This window comes from Pararge aegeria, chromosome 12 (assembly GCF_905163445.1).
Source record: "Pararge aegeria chromosome 12, ilParAegt1.1, whole genome shotgun sequence".
Lineage (NCBI taxonomy): Eukaryota > Metazoa > Arthropoda > Insecta > Lepidoptera > Nymphalidae > Pararge > Pararge aegeria.
In genome coordinates, this window is record NC_053191.1 from 9572543 (window position 1) to 9595663 (window position 23121).

Here is a 23121-nt window from a genome sequence, read left to right on the forward strand (position 1 = left end):
ATTCAAATGAATGCGGATGATGTAATCTGTAACTACGCTTTAGGTTTAATAAGTTTTCCTAAATATAATGCAAGAGCGTTTATCATATGTTATTTTGTAACTTGATCGATTCATTAACATCGGGATCAGGGCGAGTTTTTTCAATAAACAATTTAATTGTGGAATCAACTATTTATTTATTTAATCAAAACTTCCATATGACGTTACTATAATTAAATATAGTGAAAATTAACTATTTATTGAAAACGTCAAGGTGAAATAAGTCTACTGCTGATCTGATGACCGAAGATGCTCTTGAAGCTATATTTGAATTGGACCCCGATGATGAGGAACGGTCGTGCTGAACAGGCTTCTCCGTCTCCCAGAAACTTAAAGCAAACGTCAATTCTGCCCAAAAAGCCTCTGAAGGTGTCATCTGCAAAGTAATTAAAAATTTACCGACTCAACCTTTATTATCTACTTCGTCCGCCTTGCTCCTACTATTATCCAATGCTAAATACTAGCTGTATGCCCGTCTTCTTTTTAGAAGCTTCCTTTACACAAAATTTCGAGAGGATCTGCCGCGCATTAATAAAAACGTTATTTGAACATCCAACGCCCTCCAGGATCTATGTTCTTTTTGTCAAGATTGGCACAGCAGATGAGCCTAACATTAGTAAACATTTGTACACTATCAATGTCAATGTCAGGGAGATTGGTACATGTTTTCTTATGTTAATTTCAGTATTAACTATTTTGGTTCTGTCTTTATATCAAATTGTTTAAAACAGAAATTCACATAAGAAATAAATGTACCAATCTCTATGACCCGACTATTACACTGATATTCTCTTTATTTGAATTCTATGACAACTAATCTAAAAAATAGACAGGTCTAAAAGTAGTCCTGTCCTTTTCACACTTTTAACTTAATTTTGATTAGCTTGTTCAGCGTAAGAACCACCATTATCAACATAGAATAATTTCTAAAGCTCACAAATGGTTAGGTACTAGAAGTAAAGTGGCCTGAACAAAAACAGAAATTTACTAACCTTTTGTTCAACAGCTACATCTCTGACATGCCAAAGAAACTCTAGACCACCCATAGCTGCCGCCATACCACATCCTATTCCTAATACAACAAACACACCACCCACATTATCAACTCCTAATTCAGCGGCACTGGCTCCTTCTTCAGTAGCTTCTTCTGTCTAAAAAAACACATAATATGACGTATTGCCTTTGCATATATAAAAAATAGTATTTACTTAAAATTATAAAATAGTTACTAATCGTACTATAAATATAATTATACGTGGAACCTACTAGAAACAGACATAAACTTATATTATAGCATTGTATGTAATAATCGCTGCAAAAATGAACCTAAATCTATTCTGGGCATGGTTTATAGTAGGATTCTAAAGGAAGTTCTAGACCTGCCTTAACTTACAATCAAGTAATATTTAAATGCACATTATGTATGTTTTCCTATTCCAAACCAATTGGAGACTGTCTACAAACGGACCTAACGTTAAATAATAACCAGATGTCAAAAAACAATTACATTTTAAAATACTTACAACACATGCTTCATCTTCTGGTACTTTCCACCAGCGATTTTTAAGTTCAACTAATTTTCCACTTTCAGCTAATTTTAATACAGCATTGTCAACTGCTGTGCGATATGAGGAAGCTAGAAGTAAATGACAATTAGTTCTTCATTTTTTAATGAACTTGGATAAGACACAGTTTTAAATCTGTTTTGTATGACGGCACCAATTCGGTGAAACCTGGACGACTCGGATAAGTTTTCCCTCCTCCCTCATTAAATGAGGTGGAATTTAATAAAAAAATATCATGAAAACGACTGGCACTGTCTTTTTGGTGCAGGTACACCTTATGACATAAGGCACTATAAATATAAAGTATAGTACTTACAAAACGGCATAGCAATTCCAAATCCTTTGGAGTCAAGTAGCCCGCCGACTTGCATCAAGTCGCAATGTCTTTCCAGTTGATATTCGATTGCAGTTGACTCCATTAGGAATGCATAAGATCTTTTACCCTTTAAGACTCTTTCAAGTCCCTCATCATTATTCTTAACAAAGACTGATGGTCGGGCAGACTCCATTGCAGCCCACATTTTTTGGAAGGTAGAGACATTTGAACGCTGAAAATCAAAGAATGTTAAGGTAATCATCTAGCAAAGCTATAGCCTAGAACTGCATATTCTTGTTTGTCTGTAGTAACACAAAATTGTAATAGTTTTATCTGTTTATTGTTTATTTTTGTTTATGCTGACAAAAAATCTTTCATATAAAGCTAAGATATTTATACGCCGAAAAACTATTTATGAATGATTATGTTTAGATACCTAATATTTTACGTACAATACAGCCAAGAAATATTTCTAGATTATTATTTCACGCGTATTAACTAGGAGCTACACTCATAAAATTGATTTAATACGCACCCTAAAAAACGACGACGTTGCACCCCCTTTTAATGTCCCATATTTAATCTTGGTCTGACTGGCTAGATCGTCTACGCTCTTAATGGAATCGTCCATAGCAGCATTGGTAAGAAAAGCGGCAAGATTGGCAGTGTAAGATGAACACATAATGAGAGCGAAGAACCACCACATTCCACATACCCATCTTGTAGAATAGCCCCTGTAGTGAAAATAGTGTTAGGTAAGTTTATTACAAGCGAGGCCCTGACTCTGCTTTACATTCCTATCTAATCTGTCAATAACTGTCTAATACCTACTACTAAATTTTTAAGTCACAAATCGCCATATTTTTGTGACATAAAAAGTAGTCCTTGTATGAAGAAGGAGTCACTAAAGTGTAGGTATGTCAAATCAAGAACAGTTTTAAGAGTGCAGCTGAGACTTTAATTTAAGAACCCTGCTATTTTTTTATAAATAGCAATGAAAAATGCGATATTTAAGGTCAATCATAAATTATTAGACAAAAACTTATTATTATTCATTTACTTCGGCAAAATATCCGATCCTTGTGTCATAATCGACCCCATAGTCAACCAGCAACAATTTTTGATATGCCAAATATTTTCTAGTTCTTCTGGAGATTTGTCACATGGATGAGGATTCTCCCAATCACTTGGTGCAAGCCTGCAAGATAAAAGTTAAAAATAGTTCTACATTTGCTAGAATGAAAAGGAACCGAAAAAAGATGGATGTTTATTAGTCATTTTTTATATGGAAATGGTGTTTTACAAGATATTCATATTTCATCATCTTAGGCTTTACATAAAAGTTATTAAAGAAACGTTACCTAGCTAAAATATGTAAGAAAAGCGAAACCATCAAGTACGCGGCAGCCATGTAAATCCAAACATCTACCGAAAATGGTTTCAGAAAAGAAAAGAGTTCCGGTTCCGGTGGTGTAGGTTTTGAATATAGAATGCTGATGCCCAGCGTCATAAACGGAGTCGTAAAGTCTACGGCGGCTCTTCGTTCGTAGGTTATTGTCAAATCACAAATAGCCAGGTCTGCTTTCTGCAAAATTATGAATAAGTTTACTAAAAATTTTATCTGATAGAGCCGAATGATAAAGATACAAAAAGTAAAATATCGTTTAAAAAAAACTACATGACTTTTAAATAAACGACATACCCTTTCTATAAGATGACCTACTAGACCATCCCATTTCTTAGTTTCTTTATTATAAGAACCATACAAATTTCCTGGTACAATTTCGAACTCGTAATTGAGATGCAGCGTTTCTTTTAAAACTTCATGTATAAGATCTTTTGAGTATCCCTCATAACGATCATTACCAACTAGCACTTCCCCATCTTTAGGCGTTTTTTCAACAAGATATGGTGCTCCTATGCGAGATACAACTCTAAAAGTTTTGTTCTGCCATTTTTCCGCTAAAAGATCAGATACTTCGCCAGGGGTTCTTGCATATTTGAAACCTTCTTCGGCATTCCATTGAGCAATCCTATTAAAACCACTGTTGGAGAGTTCCATAATTTCAACGTTGAAATTTGTCCTTTCTCCGGTAGTGTTGTCGACTTTTATTTGTCCAGTTATGCCCGTTATTGGATTCTAGATTAACAAGGAGATCAAAATATATTTTCGGAATTAAAAAATAGAAACAAAGTTAAATATTTAAGAGTTACCTGACGTGGTAGGAGCGACAGGAGTTAAGTTAAAAAGTCCAGTACTTAATACAACTATTTATCCAAGATCAGGTAACGCTTTTTCTTTATTTTGCCACCGAATAAATTTTATTGCAATTAGACTAACGAGCATTTTTAGAATTTACGCTTCACAATTGCGGACACTTACCGTCAGCAAGTGGTTAATAAATTCTTCACCAATCTCCCATGGCGTATCAGAACCGCATTCAATCGATTGAGGCTCTATTTTGAATTCATCTGGTGCACTTTCCACTGCATCGGTAATTAATCTTGCTGCATCACTTGCTAAAGCTGCTTCAACCTTGAAACATAGTTTATTTTCTTTTGGGAAGGGCCACAAAAAAATACGTATGTACGTAAGTCAAACAAATGAAGTAAACTTAATCAAAGTTGCAAAAAAATTACAAGTAACAGTTCGTGAAGTTATACAAATTACACTTACAGTTATTTCGTGCGTTTGATGAGGAATTTTTATATCAGGTGTCGTTCTAGCCTTCCAATCTGCGAGATAGGATCGTGTCCTTGAATCGGAATGGTCGAATATCCTCAGACATGTGACATTCGACAATCCATATCTAAGCTCTTGCAGATCCAAAGTATGCGCATCCAAAGATATGAGAACGTAGCTCTAATAAAAAAATGATGTTATTGGATCTTCAACGTTTATGTATAAAGCAGAAAATCAAATAGTTAAGGGTTTTCGGCCCGCCATTATGGGCACATGAGTTACCGCCTTTTAATGAATATTATTTACACCCAATGTATATTGACAAGGTTTATTGAAAGCGCACCGCACCACTTTCATCTTTCACAAGAAGGTATAATTATAGTTAAAATGATGGTTTAAAAAAAAGTGCAACTGACAGTTTCTTGCCGGCTTCTTTTCCGTAGAATCTACCTTCCAAAACAGGTGTGTAGTCAATACAAACAGATAGACTTGACGTTTCATAAATGCTTATATTATTAGACCTACTTAAAATAAATTATTTTTGCATTTGAATGTTAACAATTTTTTAAATAAAATTTTAAATTATGAAATTAAGCAACAAATTATTAATATCTCACCATATAATCCTCAAAAAATTTAACTTCAAAAGCTTGTCGCAAGTAATGAAGGACTCTTTCCGATGGACAATCTATGATCACTCTGGATTCACCATACGCCTTCAATGCTTTAAGCAACTGACGATTATCTTCACCGCGCTTCAATCTACGCGCCACCCATTTGTGACTGGGATCAGCGTGTTTCAAGATTTCTTGTAACCTTATGAGTCCTGAAAAAAATACATTTTAGTCTCCTTGCGACATACTGTATCAATTATTCACAAATTGCCTACCTTTGCCTGCATCAAGGTTGTTATTTCCGTGCCTAATATTCGTGCTACGAGTAGCTTATGGAATATATTCACTCGAAAATTTAAGTACCTGAATCTTACCATGATCATCATCATAGAGCAGCGTATATCTGTCCCAATCGTTGTCTTTTATAAACAAGGCAACAGCCTTTGATAGAGCGACTGCTTCTGGATACAAGTTTATACCAGGAGGCGACGGACGCTCTAGTCCACGAACGTAAGGTGGTCGCCACACCGCCTAGAATGTAAAATCGATTGTATATTATACAATTAGTCCGTAGGTAGGTATTTGCTAATGTTTGCATAAAATAACTGATAGAATTCCATTTAAAAAAGGAAACACACTTACTTGAATATGTGGCACTCTCGCAGCCCGACATCGCGCTTCTACAGCCGAAGTTGAAACACTATCTATTGGTCCGTATATTGCTATCACACCGATCGCCAGCAGCTCGCATGCTACAAAGAATTTAGAAGAAGTAGATATTTGAATATATACTTAATTACTTAGTATGAGACGTTATACAATTTAATATTTACAAAATACCTACCGCCAATTAGGATTTTAGAAAGATTTTTATCTTTCTTTGGCTGAATCTAGTCAAAGCCTGACCAGGAAATTAAAAAACCTCGCCATATTGCATATTAAAGTAGAACTATTTTTGTCAACCTTACACTTACCAGCTTTTGAAGCTGCGAAACTATCTCCATATGGAACATATACAATTTTCATAGCAAAATTATAGTGTTCACTCTCCATTGACGCCCTTGCGAGTGCAGAAGCGAAGGCAACTTCAGTTACAGTATTTTGTGGTAATATCACACCTGAAAATCACAACGATTTTCTCAAAGTTTCAGCAAAACAAGTAATTACGGCTCCAGCTGGATACGAAGCAATAGCAAAGTTTGTGTTGGCAAGAAGAGCTAATAATTGCCGTGTTACATTTTCCAGGAAACGGAAATAAGGTACATATAAAAATTACAAAGGTATAACAAACTGTATGACTCTTTATAATTTTTCAGAATGTTTAAATTAAAAACTATTTTCATTATTAGTGCGACATCAGAAAACTTACCGATGTTAACAGATATTTTAAGCGTTTCAAAGTTTCTAAATGCACATCTCACTGTCCCAAAAATCAATAATGTCGTAAAGAGCATCATATTTATACCTGAAAGATTTATCAATGTGTGTTTTGTACTACTATAAGACAAATCAGGGGTATAGCACCCCCGGTTATTATGAGAAACAAGCTTAATTTGCTATACTCCGCGAACAGCTGCTGCGGAGTATAGCAAATTAAGCTTAATTTTCGTAATATATTACGGATTTTTGCAAAGTAACGCGTGTTACAATATTTAAAAACGGTGCTATGTTACTTTAATTATAGATATAGTTTTAGTCAAGCCATGGCCTGATAAATTATACACAATTGGAAAATAGGCTCTGCATCGGTCGCCTGCCTGTGAAATTTAGCCAATATGAAATTACCTAATTCCTTATATTAAATTAAAAAGTTATGAACAACGCCTGTGATATTATTTCATCAACATCACCAACTTATTACTGACTTACTACAGAGCACGGGTCGGCATCGCAGAATGAGAACGATATAGGCCGCAGTGCCAGGTTTCCTCACGATGTTTTCCGTCACCATTTAATCAATTAAAATTAAAATTGAATAAATTTAAACTTTCCTTAACTCACCTTCCATTTTCAAAATATACACTCACAGCAAAATTTCGCTAGATATAAAAATAAGGTTATCACTGTTTTGCTGTTAAAGTATGTTACAATTATCACTTCAGTCAGCTATATTTTAATACTTTGCAACTATAGCAGGTGCTAGATTTGTGATCAGATAGAGACTGGGTCAACTACTAGCGATCGTGGCCAAACCGTCTACACTGCTTGACGTGTGCATTACCGATGCCAAAAACTATTTAACACTTATAAATAATATACTAGAAATAAATACATTGAATTTAGATAGATAATCGTAGTGAAATTTATACTCAATCCAGTATTTATACAACGTTTTTTTCTTTATATATTGTTTCGTATTTGTCACAATCATGATCTTAATGGGTTCATGGCCTTGCTAGCATTTGGCAATAATCCAGGCCAAGAGATCGTAGCTCGTCTTATTAGCGACAGGTACGCTATCAGTAGATACCTTGTTTTATGTAGGTGTTTTTAGTCTCAAATAAAACATTTATTATATTCTCTATCATTTATTGATTTTCATTTTTTTTTTACTCTTAATAATGCTTGAAAAAAAAACACTTAAAAATATATAAGAAAAAACATTAACACAATGCCCAAGCAACCGGTGTGCGGTCCGGGCTTCAGAGTGAGGTACCTCCTCACAATACGCACCGTTTCAAGGACTACTGCCTTCTGTATCCGAACCTTGATCCAACAACCAAGCGAAAGCTCCTATTGTTATTATTAGGATTTTGTAAAAGCGATACCATCTTACTACGTTATATTTATACTTACGGGACCAACCCCAATGCATTTGTTTATTAATCATCAATGCAGTGTTAAACACTTTATAGAGGTTCTCATTTATTTTACTTACTAGTGGGTATATCAAATAGTTTATTAATAATGTTTTTAAAACAAAACTAGCTGACCCGCGCAACTTCTATTATAATCGGTTATAATCGGTTTTAATATCTTAAAAAACCAAGAACCTAATTGCAGCACCACCTACCGGGTCCAGTTTTTTTCGTATTATATTTATTTATTTGAACAACCGTCGTAACTTCTAAACAATAGGTCGAATCAATTATAAAACTATTTATTTCGATAAGTATTAATGTCATGGTGGGAATTCACTTTTCAAATCCTCAACAATGGCTATCCAAAAAACCACGTCAATCTAAAACTCCGTAGCGCGGATTTTGAAAGACAAATGCAGAAAAAAAAGGCGATGCCATCCTGTAGGAGCTGTTTGCTTTTCCGGGATAAAGATAAGCCTATGAGCTATTCCAGACTATATTGTATGTCTCTGCCAAATTTCCTCCAAATCGGTTCATTCGTTGTGGCGTTAAAGCGTAACAAACATCCATTCATACATCCATTCTCACAAACTTTCGCATATATAATGTTAGTTAGATGGTACGCATGTATTCGATCGTTGTCCCATTTGCCTTGCGACTCGCTGCTATCTGTAAAGAGTTATGTCCTTTATCTCCAACAATATTTATCAGATCTTCATTAAAATTACACAATACACGCTTTATATTATACACTCAAACAAAAAAAGAGTTATTAAAATTGGTTCAAATTTAACGGAGCTATGAAGTAAAATTGATAAAAAAACTCATTTCCCGGGAGAAGCTTATTGTTTATCGGGATAAAAAGTAGCCTATATGTTGACCATAAATATCAGATACCACTATACCAAATTTTATTTAAATCCGTTCAGTAGTTTTCACGTGATGCCCGGACAGAACGACAGACGGACAGACGAAAATTAAATAATAATATATTTTTGGACTCAGTATCGATTATAAAGCATCCCCCGGTCAAAATTTTCAAAATATATTAAATGTACACAAATCTTCCAGTTACAGTTTTATTATAAGTAGGTACAGATTATATTTATTAATTTTAATAAACTAAGTATAACATATACCTTATTATAATTATTTGTTGTTTACTGATTTTTTTCATCCAGGATGGATCGTGATAACGACTAAAGTCTGGTGGTATGATTTTCCATTTATTTATTTCTAAGTTCTGGTTTGATTTAAAGATATATCGCAAGATATAGTAGATTTTTGGCACTGGCATATTTTATGTATGTTTGTATTTTTTCTACACAATTCAATCATTGGAATTTATGTTTATTTCTGAACTAGGTACACAATAATTATATAATAATTATAATTATCTTTAATTATTGAACTAATGAAAAATTCTTAAAACTAACTTAAAACTATTGAATTTATTGAACCCAATATATCTAATACTCCTCATTCATCCTGCGACTTAAGGTTTCAGCTATGCTAACACAAAATATTCTATAGTTATAAAAATAAATGCTCTCCTTTCTTTAAATTTTATTTGGCACTAAGAATTATATTACTATTGAGAATACATTATTGCTATGGGTGCTACTATTTCTGCTTTTTTAAGGTAACCATTCTGCATCGTGATCTAAGTTACGAATGGGATTTGAAGGCGATTCAGTGAGGTCCTCCTTACTGCTAGCAACTTTATGGTACACCTTCTTGCCTGTGTCCACTACATACTCAACGCCGTCAGCTGAAATTTTTAATTGATTTTTATTAAAAGTTCCGACACAAGTATTTATACGACGATCAAATTTTATACTAGACCTACCAATAGCTCCGCCAGTTTTTCTGACCGCTTCACCGATATTATGTGCGGAGAAAGTATTGGGATCGATGTTGATGTTAACACCCTCTGTGGTGCCGTTGGGATGCTTCGGACATTCGTTTTGTGATATAATGGAGAGGTCGTAAGGGTCTACTCCAAAAGAAGATAGTTTTGTACGCATCTGGAATTTGAGAGATTTTCTTTAATCGTACTGAACTGTTAAATAAAATTACAACAAAATTTATTGCGAATTGTCTTACCTTGTCGACGTACATCTTATCTAGCTCCTTGGTTCTGGATAGAATAGTAGCAGAGCGACGATGGGCAAAGGTAACTTTTTGACAGGTGAACACAGCAGCGTATGTATTGTAATCAGTCGCCATAATTGTGTAGCTTGCTGACCCAGCAACACCTGAAAATTTCGATAGGGAACATATGAAGAAGCACCAATAATAATTGTTTTAAAGTTTAAAAACGCCATAGTTAAAGCTACTTGAAGAATGCCTACTGCTGGAAATACATATTTTGTATCGGTTTCCTAATTCAACGTGCTTCTAGCGATCCCTGTCACAATTATTTGGTCTACCAACGCTACTTTTTTCCGGTGCAGATACCAATGCTACTTACTTAGCGGAAATCGTACTTTCATCCGGGCTGGTATCGCTGGATCAGGAACTGTTAAAACCCCAGTATATCTGTCAACAATATGCATAGATATTTCGTTATTAAAGTACCCTTAATTTTTCATATATCTAGATATTTTTGAAGTTATGTTTATTATGTTCATTTCTTTAATCATGTAGAATTTTTTTTTGGGATATTTTATATAACTAATAATACTAATTATACTAATAATGCGTAATAATAAACTTTCAATGTATTAAATACCTTTTTTCTATTGTTAGTGTCCTTTTTTCTACAAACTTAGAATAAGGCGAATGATAAAATTTTTGAAAAGATTTTTATCTTGTTACGCCAAAGAAGTTTAACTTCAACGAACACACACGGTTTTTTTTTATTTTGGACTTTATAAAAAGCAGCTTAAAATCTAGTTGCAACTCAATTTTTCTTCGTCTAGACTCTAGATGGTCCCAATTGTATTTTTGGAAAGAGGAGATAAGTTCCCAGTGAACAATAGCAGTTCTCAATGGGAAAAATAATTTATAATCAAATTAAGGCTCTTAAAGTTGAAAGCAGAAAAATGCTGTGCCAACCCGACAAAGCGTGTTTTAAGGGCAGGTAGATGAAGATGAATTTCAATTCACCAGGACCACCTTCACAAACATTTTCAGGATCTGAGAGTTCCGAAAGGGTCCATTTGAAGGTTACGTAGGTTTACCTATAGTCATGTTGTAAAGGTGTTAGTCCCAATATAAAGTGTTGCGATACTTGTTGCAGTTCATAAACACCGGGCTCGTCAGTTCTGGTGAAATTATACGTAATGCAGTGGGATGCTGTAGAAGTCTTTTGTATGACGTACCAAACTCCCAACATCTGAAATAACAGTAACAAAAACTCAATATGTATTGGCACCTACTTATTAATAGAATATTTTGTTTACGCTAAAGTTTAGAATATGAGTGTTGAATATGAATTTACTGTTATCTGAGTCAATGACACAGGTCAAGCTCTTTGTTTTTGTTTCTTTGTTGACTAATTTTACTTGAATACATCGGTCGTAATACAATTACTGATCGATTAAATGATAATATTTGTTTTTCAAACTTTTAAGTATCTTAATTATATTATGTAATAACGTCCTCGCTTTAAATCATGGGCCTATTCATGTGGCGCAGCGAATAGAGGTCTCAGATTCGATTCCAAGGTCAGTTTCATCATAATCATATTAACTGATGGGCGTCGATCAGCTCCATGCGATTCGTTCTATGTCGACTTCATTGCACTGCACTGGGATTGAATTTTTCAGTCAAGCGCTGATTTGAAATTAAATATCACCTGATGTGATTTTAAAGATTTACTTAAACCATGTATCCTATAGTCTCTGAATAATATTAAAATTGAAGTGAATGTAAATTTCAAATGTCAAAGAACATGGGTCATTGTTAATATAAGTAAGTCGTAGATAGAGAAAGACGTACACAGCCCATATCAGTTTGTTAATAAACTTTGACCTGATACCTACCTAGATGCACAATTATCTACTTGGAGGATTTGATATTTATAGAAAAGTGACTAAAGATTCAATTTTTACATATTTCATGGTCAACAGTTTTAATTAGTTAAATGAATTTATATTCATATTACTATTTAATGTTCAAAACGAAGTATATGATTTCAACTTTAAGTTATAACAATAGGCACTTAAAGTTTTAAGCTTATAAAATAATTCGTACCTAAGTACTGGGATAAATATTTTTAAGTGTGGAGTTTTAAAGATGATTTCGAAGCGATAAAAACAAAAAATCGTAAACCTTACCTGGTTCATATCGAATCCCGGCATAGGCTCTACTATGGGACACGCTCCTAAATGATATGTATGTGAAAAAGCACTCCCGCATACTGCTAATAGCACCAAAATCGACAGATGGGACATATTGAATGCTCAATGAGATAAATACAAAGAAATCACAGCGTCCGGCCACCACGCCACTAAATGAACGACTAACTAGTTAGACGACTTGGAGACAATTTTATGTAATTTGAACTTCCTCGCTCCTCCGAAGCTACCAGTAATATTTTAAGTGAGTAATCGGTTTCTGTGAATTGACTCTTCAGCATAAACAATTCAAAGAAACAGACTATCACTATTGAACTCTAACAAAATGTATGGAAATTAGTCCTTCGGAATAACAGGCATATTTTATTATTTATAAACATGGTAATACGTAAGTAATTTAAAATATACTTTGATTTTACGTGTTTTTATTTTGCAACTTGCAAATAGCTTCAAAATTGATAACAGTAAGTACTACTTACATATTCTGACTTCTTATATTATAAACGTAATACTTTTTACATTTTGTAGCGTTGTATTAGACCCTTGTATCTCATAATGAATCAAAGTTGATACAATAATAGTTGTCTCTAACAATATCATTCTTCCGGTCTCTATATTATGTTTATATACCGATGATTAGCATACAATTCGTACACCACCATTTAAGGTGGTAATATTCGGTAACCATTAAAATACTAACCGTTGCCCGCGACTTCGTCAGCGTAGATGCAATTTGTATAATTATACCTGCATAATTTATACCCTTGATAAACACCATAGAGGTATCAGGTAGTTAATTAGTTTTTCAGTCAAATAATTATTTTTTGATTTTACTGATAGGTTAATGCGGCGAGAGTGAATCTGATCATCATGTCAGCCATATTTAAAATGATCAAAGATGATCTTTTGCATAAACGTGCCGTGGGCAGTACACGATGAACAAAATCACTTACTCACACGAAATCCTCTATTTGCTTAAAAATATTTTATTGCATTTCTACATACTTGAAGAGGCGATGGTGGTATGTAAGAAAGCAGGTGCTGGGAGAAATGTCTACTTATTACTATCTTTGTTAGATTTCATTTGGGTGAAATTTCATTTTGTCCGTCCGCCTGTCAATCTCAATATTTAACTTGGCTAGTTTTTAACAGCAAAACTTAATTTTTAGAATAGTAAAATATACTCTAATATACAACGTGTAAATGAAAACTGAATTAATACTTCACATGCTTTAGAGGTACATTATGTACTGTGTCTAAGGCTTATCTGTGAAACCGAAAACCTTACAGTTTTTGATTTAACCACTGCCATAGTTTAACATTACATGCGAAATTAAAGTAGCGTAGATATGATGCGTGTGTCGGACTGTTATCTTCAATGGGATTGTCATAAGTAAACATTTAGAATGTTTTGAATTCGTTTTTATGGAAAAATAAATACGCTTCGTTTTATTTAATATTTTTACAGGGCGATTTCTTATGAAATATACTTATTCATACATCAAATTTAATTCGTAATTACGTTACACGTTGTTTATAGTATTATATAACATACAGACGATAATAAGACTAACGCGTCCTAAGTAATCTGTTTTTTTTTAAATAATTCTTTAGTCCAAATTTAAAAAGTTATATTTTTAAATAGCAAACATTGCTGTTGCAGAAAAAAGAAAATATTGTTTTTTGAATTTCAATCTTTAGAATATGTTATGTTCTTATTAATTAATATATTAAGATAATAAAAGATTATCTTCAGAACGTACGAGTTAAGGTTTAGGTCTTTAATCAACGTCTCGATTCTTTTGTCGGCGAAGCTATTCTTCATATGGAACTTGTCTTGAAATGTTTACCTAAATTATGTTTGCGATAGGCACTTTTTATCAGTAGATCTACAGCAGAGACGAATGAAAATACTGTGAGTCATATGGTAATGAATGAAACACAACGCTGCAAGAGGTACAAAGATTACTACGTGAACCGTGACTCATCCAAGGCTGCATACTGTATTAGTAACATAAATACTTTAAAAAATCATTTCTTCTTTATTCAATAGCTACAACGAATGTAAATTAATAATTAGATATTGTTAGGTCATTCCGAAATTCAGGCGATCTTTCGTACGTTTCCCGATACTTAGTAGGTAAATAAACTTATTTTATACTAGCCCGCCAACCCGCGTTCGAGAAGCGTGGCTGGTCTGTGCCATATAATTCTCGCCCTTGTGGGAGTGGAGTCCCGTGCCCTGCAGTAGTAGCAGAGACGAGAAATGAAGTTTTTAGAGTTTGGCGATCGTCTATTCTTCCGCCTGACATAAAACAAAATATGCTGTTCTGTTGCTTTTCGGTTTTTTTTTATCTTTAGTTTCCTAGTGGAATCAATAAAATATATTTGCTCTCATATTCCCTAACAGTGGATATAGCTACTATGCTCTTTATTTCTTTGGATGAACGCAAATATTTTTTTTCAAAAGAGAGTCGAGAAACTAGTAATCTTGAAATCACATTAAAAACTCTTTTTCTCGTTGCAATTTGCATTTTAAGACTTACACTACATTAGTTTCAATCACGCCTGATGGAATCAGAAAGCAATAAATCACTGATGTAGTCAAAACTACTTTATTTATTTTCTACAAGGAATAAGTCTATAGGCTGTTAATCGGTTTTTAACAAAATAGACTTCAGTAGTGTGCTCTGGATCCTTAAAATCTTGTTCATCTGTAGTTATTCTATCAGACATCAGATCGAGTCGTTGTAATCTGGGAAGCTGGTGTCATCCCTATGTTGTAGATGTTCATTAACTATCCACGTATCTCGTATCCTCTAAGATGTGGAACGCCATCCCGGTCCTGTTTGTTTCCCCCATGTTATCGAAGCAGAATGGAATAACTTAAGTACCTTAAAATCAAGAGTGTATAAGCATATCTAGGCATTTCTCCAACGAACTTTGCTTACTATTAGGCTTGATGTCGTCAAAAAGCAAGTCTATAATTTACATGAAACAAAAATTATGATGCTTTATTGGCGGTAACCCACCTGTTGGTAAGCAGAAAACGACCACCTATAAACAAAGCACATTTCGTGGGACATGCAAGGAACACGTCCAGAGAAGTAGGCGTAGCGTAGGCGTAGCGCTCCGACAACCGCGTCCTTCTTCAGGCCGGAACACAGCAATGCTGCTTGGTGGAAGAAATTAGCATGGCTGTAGTATTCCCCACTAAATACTTTGGCGTAGGTAACAAAAACGTGGATTGAAACGTTCGTGCCGTCAAATTCACTGAATGTCAGTCATGTGCAGTAAAAGGCATGTAAGAACAAAAAATAACATGTGCCCATTTACTAAATAAGAGTAAAATTATGACCGTATTGATCCGCCTGAATTCATGATTTTTGTTAAAAAAAGAAAATCTGGCTCCAATAAATTCCTTAATTTACAATGTCTTATCGAATAAACATAAGATGCAAAGGACATTAAATTATCAAAACCAGTTAGGTCATATAATACAGTGTTATCTTGAGGTACCTATACTAATAAACCGGTAGGGCACAACATTGATTATTTATTCTCACCGTAACTATATATTTCTCTGACTGAGATCCATTTATACGGATTTAAGTGCATTACTTACACGGAAGGCGACAATTTTTAAAAGGTTATTTATTAGGTAAGCTTCATATTTATGAACATAAAAGAATGAATACTTTTACTATTAAAAGCGCTGATAGCCCAGTCGTGATATTTCTGGGGATCGAGTTTTATCCCAAATCTTTTACTTTTTGGAGTGCGCTTTTCGATGTGCGTGCTAGAACGGTACACGAAGGAAACCTGCATGCCTGACAGTTTTCATAATGTTCTCAAAGACGTATCATGTAACTTTACCAATCCGCACTTGGCCAGCGTAGTGGACTACGGCCTAAATCCGTAGGATCATGCGTAGGATCTTATGTCGGGGTGGTCCGAAGTCACGCCTTGCTACGAAACTAGCATGTCCGCGGTAGTTTCAAAAGTCGCGCCTATAACAGAGAAACTAACCGAGAGCTATCTTAGATGGTATGTGATGGTCAAGTGATGCGAAAAGACGAGGAATATGTTGTGAAGGAAGCATTGCAAGTACCCCAAAAAAAAAAAAAAAGAGGTAGAGGACTCCCTCTGGTTACGTTGGACTAGCTAAGATAGAGCTAGGAAGTAGAAAAAGACAGGTAAGCAACACGCAAAATTATTATCGGGAGGGGCTTGACCCAAATAAATAGAAAAACTACACGTGCGTATAAAACATCGTGTGACGTAACTTTTCACTTTGCTCAGTTTGACGTCAGTAATAGTAAAACATACACACAGAAAATATTTTAGATATGCTATTTTAAACTAGTAGTAGTATTAACGAAAACATACTTGTAAATGGTTCGACAGTTGTCTACGCAGCGTCCATCGATAAGAACACTCCCACTCACCTCAGAAGTGAAATCAGTTGTTAAAACTTTCAATATTAATACAGTTAGAGAGTTTGAGCAAAGTGGTTCTGTTGATAGTGGAATAAAGTGTCTGTTATACAAAGTGAGAGTGATTTAAAAAATCTCTTACATAATTAAGTAATTAGTGTTGGAGGTTTCCTGTTTATTTCATACACTCGATTATTTTGTTTTAGTATAAGAGGTAAGAGATTTCACGGTTTCACTTTTTAAGTTCTCATTTACTTTTACGAAACGTTTTTGATTTTACTACCTACATTAATGGACCACTTGACATAAGTAGGTGTGTGTGAGTATGTGTGTGTGTGTGTCACTTAATCCCGGAATGTGTATTTTCACTTTGGCCTTTACCTATATACATGGGAGTCTGAGAGGCTATGATAAGATGTGGCCAGAAAACATAGGGACAGACAGAATTAGGTGGGCTTGGAAATATCTCGCTCTCAATAAACAATTAAAAAGATTTGGGTTCTCTCCCCATTATCGTGCACGTCGGATTTATTGAACCCATTTTCATTAGCATATAGGTAGCTACTTATCTTCAAATATTATAAGTTTTATCTTAACTTTAAATAAACCTTAATGTTTATACATTTATGCGGCCAAAAAACAATCACCCAACGAGACTGAGTCTACATTTTCTGGAGCAGGTTACAATTGTAAGGGTCGTGATAATATAAGCTTTCCAAGGACTTAGGTGCCCTTTCGTAAGATGGACTATAATCTGAAATTAGAATTAAATTACAAATAATCTACGCTTAATAACTTAGCAGTATGGAACTAGCCACGGCCGAAGCCTGCATGGCCAGACCTTAACCAATGTAACCCTATCCAAAAACAGCCCGACCATTCTATAAAATAGTCACAAAGACATAGAGAATCGTAAATTCACATTGGGGGTCAATACCCAATGGTCATTGGGAGAGAATTTAGAAAGCGTGTAAACATTAGATAATAATCACATTACTTGATTTGTTTGTTGTTTGACCAGTCTTGTGTCTAGAGGATTTCGGGGCAAAAATCACGAAAGCATTTTTTGATAACTGGGGTTATCGTTCTCGAATGAGGCTCTTCATCGGTATATGGGGAATTCGCACCCTGCAAAATGACCTCGGCGGCCACCCTCGGGCTAAATTCACTTAAAGGAATAATGTTGATGGCGATGTGACCTCCTAAGCATGAATGCATTCCTTGTGCGACACCTGCTAGTTTTGACCCGAGAGAAAATACTTTCCCGACTTCATGTACCACGCTGTAAGGTGCGGCAACTAGTGTCACATCACAGAGCCATCACTCTGGCCGCTCACGACCGTGACATCCCTTTAACAACTGGAGCTAGTAATCTCATCTCTCGAGCATCTCTCCATCACGGCATTATAAGGTTCGACTCAACTTCGAGCTCGCTCGAAGGTTTCTTGACAATAAACTCAAAACTCGGGGACCCACTTATTAGTACCACCGGTGTTTTCTCTCTTATATATCCAATGGAGTGCCAAGCTATGTAGTCAAAAACCCCGGGGCAGAAATTTAATTGGGGCAATGTTACTGATGACTGATGAAGAACTGATGGCTAATAGTCAGATGATAATAATGAAATATTTTAACGGTGTACTACAAATTTTTGTGATTTCAGTTTGAGCCGTTCGTCAGCCAATTGTGCAAAAAATATATATATTGTTGATAGTAGTTGATAGTAGTTTAATTTTTGTGCCTTTTTGGAGTACATAGAGACTTTTGGACCGTGGGCACCAGGGGCTCGAGCTCTTTTTGAAGAATTATCAACGAGTGATATCGAGTCTAACGGTGATCCTACGGCTGGCAGTTGCAGTGGCAGCAACTTTGGCCAAAGAATTCGTTTGGCCATTCAAAGAGGCAATGTTACCAGTATCTTAGGTACTCCACTGAGACGGTTTCGAATAGTTTATTGTAGATAAACAATTTATATACCTATTATAATTTAAAGTTTCCCTAACGTCGCGTTTAACGACGTGGAGCCTGAAGGGACCCCTTAGTTTGCCCCAAGGCAACTTCCCACATTGCCAGGGTAGTTACGCCACTGCCCTTATCGAGTGTTAGACTTAAGTAGTAGTCACGGAATAAATAAATTTTGCAAATTTATTTTTAATTTCTTCAACAGATATGGAGCGTTGGTCCAACAAGGTAGCGGTAGTTACAGGAGCTAGTTCCGGTATCGGGGCAGCCCTAAGCATTCGACTAGCGGAAAATGGGATGACAGTTGTGGGTCTTGCCCGCAGGGCGCATCTCATTGATGTAAGTTCTTCTGTACCAAAAACTTGTACAACTTAGTCCGCGTTTATTTTGGGTTCTTCAAAAGGAATAATTTCACCGGGGGTAAATGCGCAAGTTACCAGTTCCAGGATGCAATTTATTATGCATTTTTTTTAATCCCAGGTTACTCTTAACAGCAGCAATTCCAGCAGCATTTCTAGGCACCGCAGATTTCCTAACGTCGGGCTACAAAAAATCCAATACCTAATCATTCATGACCTTCCCGGGTAATCGAACCCACGAACATGATCCGTAGTTATCATGCTTACTACTAGACCAGCGAGGCAGTTTGATACATAGGTACATTGATTACGATTTATGTAAATATAACTTTGTTTCATTTAATAAGAACGGACGGAATAGATCAACACAAGAATGTGATAAGTACCTACTATAAACAAAGCATTTGAACTGCGTCCTGTTTGAAGGAATTTACTATTAAATGGCGTAGTTGCAATATTTGTATGGAAGTATTAAATACTAGCTGTTACCCTCAAATTGCTCCGCGTATTCTACCAGCATGCTCTATCATCATTATTGACCCCTTACCAGCATACCAATATAAGGCACGGGTCTCATCTCTCTCAGAATGAGAAGCATTAAAGTGAACTCTAAGACATTCCGATTTCAACACAATGTTTGAGATTTCCTTTAGCGCTGAAACCACTTAATAGTCAATTTCTTCTTCGTTCGAAACCTCCCACTGCACTAGACCAGAAAAAAATCCAGAAATTGTTAATTTCCAAGTGACCTCCCATTTATAAAACAGATCAAACGACTGCGCCAGGAGTTAGCAAAGGTACATAATAGTTAAACTCTTCTTCAACTATACCTCTGTTTCAACTGTACACAGAACCAAATAAAATCTTTTTATAATATTACACAGGAGCTAAATTCGGAAGTAACAGGAACGGGCAAAATTCACTCTCGACAATGTGACCTATCCAAAGTTGAAGAAATAAAGGCAGCTTTCGAATGGGTGGAGAATAAATTCGGCGGTACAGATGTCCTGGTGAACAATGCTGGAATATTTAAAGGGGGGAAGATAACGGGTAATATTTTTTTTATTTTATATTTTTTCCCGGTTTAGTTCATTCTTATGGAGATCGTACGAAACCCGCGGGAAGAGGAGAGTTAGTGACAACTGTATTCCGATCTGCCGTCACCAAACGGACCCTCTTCCCACGGGGTCGTACAAGACGTAGGCAATATTATCACGGGGAAAGTGCAGCAGCGTCCTCTGCGCTACTACTATCATCAGTACCATCTACCCCTATGATCCCCACCCCGTCTGCCCAGCGTGGTTACTCCTGGTTAACCTTTCCTTTGGGAGTTTTAGTCAAGCACTGTTATAAGCTTTTAATGACGATGATCTATGACCTACTTAATTCTTCTTCTTTTTCCATTACAACTTCCCGAAGAGAAAAAGTAACAATCACTTTTAGTAAAGGAATAGTAGGTTTCCTCTTACACTTCTCAAAAAAAAAAAAAACACGGTAGACACCGATTTATATAAACCTTCTTTATATTTTTTGTTTGAAATACGTTAAGTTAAAAAGTTTTACAACTTACTATGTTATTCGAGAGTAAATAGCTTTATTCCCATAATCATTTGATAAGAAATTGAAACTTTATTTATCGTTACATTCTATTATTTCAGATGCAACTGATGGTAAGCTGAGCGATGAGCACATACTGCTTACAATGGATGTCAACTACAAAGGATTAGTCATGTGCACTAGGGAAGCAGTGGGTTCGATGAGGAAGCGTAATTTTAATGGTCACATTATAAATATTAACAGGTAAGTTCTGTGTAATATAAAAAAAAAAAAGTTAAATTAAATAAAGCAAATATTAAATTAATTTTATTGGTGGCAAGTATAGATAAATATTGCATTTAAGTAAGAAATATTTTTTTTTAACAAAACAGTATTTATATTTTGAATTTACTATTAATTAGAAGAAATTACTAAATTTTTTAATGGCACCTTTTTATCACGATTCTGGTTAAGTATATTGTTTAGTATTTTTTTGTTAGGTTTTATTTATTTTTCCCTCGGAAAAATGTGTTCTTTCTGAGCAATCCCGGATAATTAATTTTAATTACTTACGAAAAACAAAAAGAAAGAAGTATAAACTTTTAACTATTGGGCCCTTGACAATCATACCTCGAACAGCTAAACTAAAATAAAATCATCTCAACTTTTTTACGTTACTGACGTCCCATTGTTTCAGTGTGGCCGGTCATTACATACCCTTCCACTCAGATTTTAATATATATTCGAGCACAAAGCACGCAGTCACTGCTTTCTCCGCTGCTCTGCTCAACGAGATGGCCGACGCTAAGAGAAAAATTAAAGTAACGGTAATAAGGTTTTTTTTATTTAAATAAGTAAGTACTTACTAGAGTCACAGATTTCGTCAGCGTCCATTACTTCAACATCATCATCCGCAGCCAATTAACGAACGCAAATTGTTTGGGCAACGGGGCCCTATACCATAGGAGAGACGGATTTTTAGAACATAAACCCACCACGCTGCTCTAATGCGGGTTTTTGGGCTTTAACGATTATTATCTCAAATTAGAGATAAGTAATAGCCGATAGGGCTTAACGTTTTCTCCAAGGCACGGGGGTTGACACCGTCCATTTCTCTAACACCGGGCTGGTACTGAAATAGCGGGTGGTTCTACAATAGAAAAAACACATTACCTTACATTTTTTGACCCGACCCGGGAATCGAACCCAGTATCTCGTGATCCACTAGACCAACTGTGTGTGTAACTAGCATGTAGGAATGGAAAAGTCTGCCTACCTGGACAAAAAATTACGGGGTATTATAAGTTGTGTGCGTGAGTGTGTGTGTCTGTGGCATCGTAACGGCCGCACGGATGAACCGATTTTAATTTGTTTTTTTGTTTGAAAGATGAATTAATTAGTCGAGAGTGTTCTCCCTACCTATGTTTGATGAAAATCAGTCCAAGATGGCCGCTGCCACAAAATGGCAGATTATATTATTTTCACAACTCCCTCAATAATCAATATGGGTATTAATTAAAAGAAAGGGCTCGATACATGATACACTAGGATAAATTTAAAATCCAAGCTGGCTGCCACCTCAAAGTGGCGAACTTATTTATTTGCTGACTGATTTTTTAATTTTAACTTTATTTAATTAAATAATCTCTTTGAAATGTGATTTCAGAGCATTTCACCCGGACTCGTGCGCACTGAAATGACTATCACTCACGATCCTGAACAGCCAATTTTAGAGCCTGGCGACATAGCTGATGCTATTCTATACGTCATTTCAACACCTCCAAATGTAAACGTAAGTACCTACTGAACTGTCATAATTTGCGTCGTTTCTTTTGATAAAACAGGATTTATTCTTGTCGGAAAACTTTATATTTGTATATTCTTGTCTATATGCGAGTGCGTCATGCGGAAACTACTGAAAGGATTTCGATGCAATGGTTTAGTTTGTATATTCCATAAATATCTTCTTGATATTTTTTACACGATTAAATAGTAAGACTCCTTCGGGATAGGCATTTACTCTGCAAATCTAAACCGATTCTGTATTTTTTTTTTGCTTCATTAGAAAGGTTTTATTATCAACTAAAAGCAATCTCACTGAATGACAAAAAGGATAAAACAATTGTTAAAAATTAAAATTAAAAACCCTTGATTACAGATCAGCGAGCTCGAAATCCTATCTGCAGCGGAGAAAAAATTATAAATTAAAAATAGGCGTCTTTCTATTTCTTTATTATCAAGCCACTTTTAATTAACCGGATGAAGCGGAGAAGACAGAAGATGCCGATGTCGACGAGGCAAGGCCTAGGATAGAAGTTCCGAATTGAAATAATGCTCGTAGGATGTCCATATTCAGAGTCCAAAAAGGTGATGGCCCTTCCTCTTCAGATGATTTTTGTTCACTCTGTAAAATGGAAATATATTTCTTTAAACACAGACAGTATTTTTTGTTTTACTTAAAACACAAAGATACGAGTACCTTTTATGCAATTCGAAAATTATAAAT

The 23121-nt window shown here is 35.2% G+C and overlaps 3 protein-coding genes across 4 annotated transcripts; 1 reads left to right on the forward strand and 2 right to left on the reverse strand.

The window, feature by feature from the left end:
• Positions 1 to 208: 208 nt before the first annotated feature.
• LOC120627987 (glutamate receptor ionotropic, kainate 2-like) lies at positions 209 to 7441 on the reverse strand. Of its 2 annotated transcripts, XM_039896144.1 has the most exons (16): positions 7219 to 7441; positions 6587 to 6682; positions 6192 to 6335; positions 5860 to 5969; positions 5592 to 5748; positions 5221 to 5429; positions 4598 to 4783; positions 4304 to 4456; positions 3623 to 4060; positions 3282 to 3505; positions 2981 to 3118; positions 2456 to 2654; positions 1921 to 2152; positions 1563 to 1675; positions 1032 to 1190; positions 209 to 415 (listed from the first exon to the last, which is right to left on the reverse strand). In XM_039896144.1, exons 1-16 carry the CDS (start codon positions 7223 to 7225, stop codon positions 233 to 235), a joined length of 2748 nt encoding a protein of 915 aa, XP_039752078.1. In that variant the 5' UTR covers positions 7226 to 7441; the 3' UTR covers positions 209 to 232. The 2 variants fall into 2 exon arrangements, with proteins under 2 accessions (XP_039752078.1, XP_039752079.1); XM_039896145.1 differs by lacking the exon at positions 3623 to 4060.
• Positions 7442 to 9566: 2125 nt separating this feature from the next.
• LOC120627988 (apolipoprotein D-like) lies at positions 9567 to 12503 on the reverse strand. Its single transcript, XM_039896146.1, has 6 exons — positions 12302 to 12503; positions 11204 to 11358; positions 10492 to 10559; positions 10125 to 10276; positions 9868 to 10045; positions 9567 to 9789 (listed from the first exon to the last, which is right to left on the reverse strand). Exons 1-6 carry the CDS (start codon positions 12416 to 12418, stop codon positions 9656 to 9658), a joined length of 804 nt encoding a protein of 267 aa, XP_039752080.1. The 5' UTR covers positions 12419 to 12503; the 3' UTR covers positions 9567 to 9655.
• Positions 12504 to 16734: 4231 nt separating this feature from the next.
• On the forward strand, positions 16735 to 22948 carry LOC120628116 (farnesol dehydrogenase-like). Its single transcript, XM_039896339.1, has 7 exons — positions 16735 to 16972; positions 18926 to 19059; positions 19964 to 20129; positions 20738 to 20879; positions 21313 to 21442; positions 22282 to 22407; positions 22774 to 22948. The coding sequence occupies exons 2-7, from the start codon at positions 18928 to 18930 to the stop codon at positions 22816 to 22818; spliced, it is 741 nt and encodes a 246-aa protein (XP_039752273.1). The 5' UTR covers positions 16735 to 16972; positions 18926 to 18927; the 3' UTR covers positions 22819 to 22948.
• The last annotated feature ends 173 nt before the right edge of the window (positions 22949 to 23121 follow it).